The 6,145-nt window shown below is 40.0% G+C and overlaps 1 protein-coding gene across 2 annotated transcripts in view; it reads right to left on the bottom strand.

Moving 5' to 3' along the window:
• Positions 1-908: 908 nt before the first annotated feature.
• C3H1orf87 (chromosome 3 C1orf87 homolog) overlaps positions 909-6,145 on the bottom strand; it is an 83,262-nt gene continuing 78,025 nt past the window's right edge. Inside the window, exon 12 of one of the 2 annotated variants that reach the window (XM_005204505.5) lies at positions 909-3,306. In XM_005204505.5, the coding sequence (XP_005204562.2) occupies positions 3,146-3,306 (161 nt within the window). In that variant the 3' untranslated portion in view covers positions 909-3,145. The remainder of the gene's footprint in view (positions 3,307-6,145) is intronic. The other variant, NM_001206121.3, reaches the window with a different exon arrangement.

The following is a 6,145-nucleotide window of genomic DNA, read 5'->3' as shown; positions in this document are numbered from 1 at the left end:
TAGCAAACTAATGTTCAAAATCCTCCAAGCCAGGCTTCAACAGTACGTGAACTGTGAACTTCCAGATGTTCAAGCTGGATTTAGAAAAGGTAGAGGAACCAGAGATCAAATTGCCAGCATCTGTTGGATATCGAAAAAAGAAACAAGAGAGTTCCCCCCAAAAAACATCTACTTCTGCTTTATTGACTATGCCAAAGCCTTTGACTGTGTGGATCACAACAAATTGTGGAAAATTCTTAAAGAAATGGGAATGCCAGGTCACCTGACCTGCCTCCTGAGAAATCTGTGTGCAGGTCAGGAAGCAACAGTGAGAATTGGACTTGGAACAACAGACTGGTTCCAAATCAGGAAAGGGTTATGTAAAAGCTGTATATTGTCACCCTACTTATTGAACTTATATGCAGGGTACATCATGTGAAATGCCGGACTGGATGAAGCACAAGCTGGAATCAAGATTGCCGGGAGACATATCAATAACCTTAGATACGCAGATGACATTACCCTTATGGCAGCAAGTGAAGAAGAACTAACGAGTGATCAAAATGAAAGAGGAGAGTGAAAAAGCTGGCTTAAAGCTCAACATTCAGAAAACTAAAACTATGGCATCTGGTCCCATCACTTCATGGCAAATAGATGGGGAAACAATGGAAACAGTGAGAGACTTTATTTTGGGGGGCTCCAAAATCACTGCAGATGGTGACTGCAGCTGTGAAACTAAAAGACACTTGCTCCTTGGAAGAAAAGCTATGACCAGCCTAGATAGCATGTTAAAAACCAGAGACATTACTTTACCAACAAAGGTCTGTCTAGTCAAAGCTATGGTTTATCCTATAGTCATGTATGGATATGAGAGTTGGGTTATAAAGAAAGCTGAGCACTGAAGAATCGATGCTTTTGAACTGCAGTGCTGGAGAAGACTTTTTTAAAAATTTATTTTAATTAGAGGCCAATTATTTTACAATATTGTATTGGTTTTGCCATACATAAACATGAATCCGCCACGGGTGTACACACGTGTTCCCAATCCTGAACCTCCCTCCCACCTCCCTCCTCATACCATCCCTCCCTTGGACTGCAAGGAGATCCAACCAATCCATCCTACAGGAAATCAGTCCTGAATATTCATTGGAAGGACTGATGCTGAAGTTGAAACTACAATACTTTGGGCAACTGATGTGAAGAACCGACTCATTGGTAAAGACCCTGATGCTGGGAAAGATTGAAGGCGGGAGGAGAATGGGACGAGAGAGAATAAAATGGTTGGATGGCATCACCGATGCAATGGACATTAGTTTGGGTAGGCTCCAGGAGTTTGTGATGGACGGGGAAGCCTGGCGTGCTGCAGTCCATGGAGCCACAAAGAGTTGGATGTGACTGAACGACTGAACTGAACTGAACTTGCCCTAAAAGGCAGCCTGCAAGCCTGAGGGTTCTCGAATGTTAGAGGAGTAGTTGGTCTGCGTCAAGAGGCATTTCTCTGGGCAACTGAAGGATTATAAAAACTAGAGCATGTCAGAATAGAAGGCCCTCAGAGATCATTTATGTTAATGAATCCAAACTATTTGGTTCTTAAGGTTTAATTCATAAGACTTTATGAGATACCCCATAATATACAGTGTATTAAAGGGGATACTCAGAGACTTTCAGGGGCTTCCCTGGTGGCTAGGTGGTAAAGAATCTGCCTGCAAATGCATGAGACGTGGGTTTGATCCCTTGGTTGGGAAGATCCCTTGGAGAAGGAAGTGGCAACCCACTCCAGTCTTTCCTGGGAAATCCCATGGACAGAGGGGCCTGGTGGGCTACAGTCCATGGGGTCACAGAGTCAGACAGGAGTTAGAGACGAAACAAAAACAGAGGTCTTGGATTTATTTTTTCCCTTGACCTAACTCCTTCATCCTGTCTCCCACACAGAGATTTGAAAATCAGGATCCAGGTCCCTCAGCATTAATAATAGTACTAGGAATACTTCTTTCTCCGAAGTCCTAGATTTCCTTCAATGAACTCATGCCACCAGTGTGTGTGATGTGAATGTAAATGTGTATTATGCAGGGAGTGCAAATTGGGGGAGGGGGAGAACTATGGGTACAACTGGAAAGTTGTGCTAGATTTTGCTACCAGAGGAAACAAAGAAGAAGTTACCTATTTACAGAATCCTTTGTCCCAGAAGTCCCTCCTAAAAACTTGTATCCTCTACTCTGTGGAAACATCCCTGGGGACAGTGTAATGCTATCTAGTTTTGTACTAGAGAAAATATTAGACTTGTTTGGAAAACCTCACTTGAAATTCTGCTTCTGCTGCTTAGTATTAAGACAATTCATTGTTAATACTTTTATTTTTCTTATAGTGTGGAAATCCTAGAATAGTGACTAGAGGTAAGATTGACTTATTATTATTTTTTTAAATTAATTTTATTTTATTTTTAAACTTTACATAATTGTATTAGTTTTGCCAAATATCAAAATGAATCTGCCACAGGTATACCATTTTTGGAAGTTGACAACATTTAGCATTTTTTTTTTTTTTTCCGGAGAAGGCAATGGCAACCCACTCCAGTACTCTTGCCTGGAAATTCCCATGGATGGAGGAGCCTAGTGGGCTGCAGTCCATGGGGTCTCTAGGAGTCGGACATGACTGAGCGACTTCACTTTCACTTTCATGCATTGGAGAAGGAAATGGCAACCCACTCCAGTGTTCTTGCTTGGAGAATCCCAGGGACAGGGGAGCCTGGTGGGCTGCCGTCTATGGGGTTCAAAGAGTCGGACACGACTGAAGTGACTTAGCAGCAGCAGCATATTTTTTTACTATATGGAACTGCAGAGTTTGCAAAAAATACTGTTTGATCAGCAATATAGAAAAAAAATCTTTGAATATTCATCATCAGCTTTATAAGATTAGAAGAGGATTTTAAGAAATTGGGCTTTTGCCACCTCAGAAGAGAAAAACCTGGTTTTCTCAGATCACTTGGAGCTGCTTATGAGCAAGCATCCTAGCCAGAAACCAAGTCCAAGTTCAAAGTGTCTACAATAGCTGCGCCGGCCTCAATTCTGACAGTGCCTCCACCACTGCACTCGGGCTGGGGAGAAACACGTGTCTGGGTAAAAAGGGAGATAAAGCGAACATCTGTTCTCACAATATGGGCTTGTTATCATAGCTCCTTTAAGTACCGAAGCGCTGGCTCCAAGAGCATATTTTCTCCAGCACAGAAACTCCGCAAGGCTTGGTCAATTTTCCGAGGGCTCAGGGACAGGTTGTAAATGAGATTGTAGTTGTGAATGAGGCGTCTGGCTCGTTCCTTCTCTAGGACTCCTGTCATTAGGTCGGGTGAGTGAGAGGTTTTTAAAAAAGAATGGAGAAAACACAAAAGAGGAAAATGCATTAGTTTGAATGACTTCTGAGCAAAAATTAAATGCTAATATTTTGAAACTTTAAGCTTTAAAAAAAAAAACATATGATATCCTAAAAAGATACAGTCCTGACCATGTGTCATAGATGCTGAGAAGAATTTGACAGTGATCTGGGGGAGAGGGGATGGGGTCCAATAAAATCCATAGGTAGACTCTAAAACAATTTTAGCTTGTTCTTTGTAGCCATAAAACTTTAAAAGACCAATTTTTGAAAATGGTGGGGTGCCTGCTAAAAACACTTCATAATTGCTCTGGTTTTATGTTTATCTTATTGAAATATCCAAACACATTCCTAAACATGCAGGATTTAAATAGCTCACTTTTATGCATTTCTGGAAATGTATTTACTGTGACTCCCTCGAGCTTGCTGTGTGATTACAGGTAAATCATCTAACTTCTTGTGGCTTAGAGTCTAAATCTGTGGAATAGAGATGGTGGTACTTATCATCACAAGATACACTCTAGTACCCACATGTTATGTGTAGCAATGCTGATGTGCTTTTCATGCTAAGGGTAAGCAGATTTTGATAGTTGCAGAGAGGAGTGCAAGTGTAGAACACGATAACAGCAAAAATCAATAACTCATTGATAAGCCTTGATTTGTGAGTTTATAAATGTCACATACTGTGCCTGGGAATAGACAGGATATTGAGAAGGGGTTTGTTACCTTAGAAAGATCTCCAACCAGTCAGGATGATAACAGAAGCAGAAAATTAACTAGAGTGCAACAACAACAATATTGATTGATACTCATATACAGCATTCACCATGTTGCAGGCATCCCTCCAAACAACTTAACCAGTATTGACTCACTTAATCCTCACAACAACTCATTTTGCAAAGAGAGGGAAACTGAGACATGGAGATGAGAATTCTCTTGCCCAAGGTTGTGCTTAGTCCTTGCATTTAATCATCACATTGTATTATAGAATGAAGGGAAAGAGATTGTTTCAAGCAGGGCTCAGATACTGTTCTAAATATTTTCCATGAATTGTGAACATCTACACTACAGGTATCATATCATGTTATAGGGGTAAAGGATATATCCTTTGCATGTTGTTCTTCTAGTCTCCTGTATTTGCATAAGTTGTCATAATGATTGTGACATTTTTTCCTCAAAGAATCCATAGGGAGTGGTCCCCTGGTCATTTTGTAGAAAACCATGGCCAGTCAATTAGTGTTGGGCTCTAGTGACACCTGTCATCTCTGTTTAAGCTCTGTTTTTGTTCAAACGTGCAACGATAGTTGAGTGTCATGTTCTCCTCTGAACTACTCTCTAATGAGTGTTTCTAACAGTGGACTGCAGACTGGGTCTAGACAGCTGGGGTCCTAGTATGACTTATTCCATCCAGTTTTATTCAGTTCTGTCTTGTCCCTTCCCATCCCATTCTATCCTATTCCATATCATCCTATCCCATCTCACCCCATCCCATTCTGTCCAGTTAGCTGTTTCTTTTCAGGTTTATTTGTGGTCTCTTTCTCCTATGATAATGTTCATCCTTTCTTCTGCAGAAATATCTTTCTTTGAGTTGGTCAGTTGCATCTTTGCAATTTTCTGGATGGGGCGGCTGCTCTTGACCTGGTCTAGGCTGGACCCCTCAAGACATTTCCTCATACACTACCTCTGGAAATATAAGTCCTGAGCTTTGGAGTACGCCTGACTGAGAAAGACATTTTAACTTTTTGAGCCTCAGTTTCCTTGACTCTAAAATACTAATAATTAAATTGGATGAAAATGAATAAAATTATAAGTGCTTACCACAGTGTTAGGACTATAAAGCACTCATTAGTGTAGATACTATGATAGGATGGTTATAATAGTTATATCACCAACATTATTTAAAACACATGGGAATATATTTTAACTAGAATAGATTATTTGTGTATAATTTATATTTTAATTAAAAATTAGAATTAATGCTAAGAAATACATATAAGAATCACCAGTGGTGGTGTTGGGGGCCTTTTCTTTTATCTTCTAAGCTTTACCATTAGTAGAGGATTTTGTAGTATTAGACAAAAGTCCATTGGCTGAAATTTATCTGTCTGATTTGCTGTCATTAGGGAATGCCCAAAACAACTGCATAAAATAACCTTTACAATCCATCTTAGTGTTGTCAAAGCCTGTCCCTATCCCACCAGAACCAAAAAGAAATCAGCAAGAACCTCTTTACTATGCATTTCATTTTACAGTTTGTAAAGAACTTTAAAATCTCCCTGGATCCTTTCTCAAATCTGGGAGGTATGTTTTATTTTTATCAGTTTTACTATTTTACAGATGAGGAAACAGACTTGGTGAATAAAAGTGACAGCAGTTGGTGAAGTCTGAACTTGAATCTGGTTAAAAACACACAAAGAAACAAACCAACAGAGCAACAAGCCGAATCTCATGCTCTTTCCAGTATGTCATGGGAGTCTGGTATAGAGGGAAGTTCAGTAGAACTGGGGTTAGAATTTTGCCTCAACTGCTCACTGGCTGATATTTTATCACTTTGAGTTTGGCTTCCTTCTCTCTAAATAAGAACATTAATCCTTTCAGCAAGTGGTTGATGTGAGGAATTAGTGATGCCATGTATACAAAGTCCAGACCCATGCAGAGAATATCCTTGAGGGCTCTCTTTGCACTCTGCCTCTTTGAACTCTAAAATATTTTCTATTTAGCCTTTAGTTCACTGGGAAAATTCCAAATCCACCAGTCACTCAGACATTTATCCCAACCACCCATCTTTCTTTAGAAAGCA

The sequence above is a fragment of the Bos taurus genome, chromosome 3 (assembly GCF_002263795.3).
Source record: "Bos taurus isolate L1 Dominette 01449 registration number 42190680 breed Hereford chromosome 3, ARS-UCD2.0, whole genome shotgun sequence".
In the NCBI taxonomy this organism is placed as follows: Eukaryota; Metazoa; Chordata; class Mammalia; order Artiodactyla; family Bovidae; genus Bos; species Bos taurus.
This window is presented reverse-complemented; position numbering and strand designations above follow the sequence as displayed.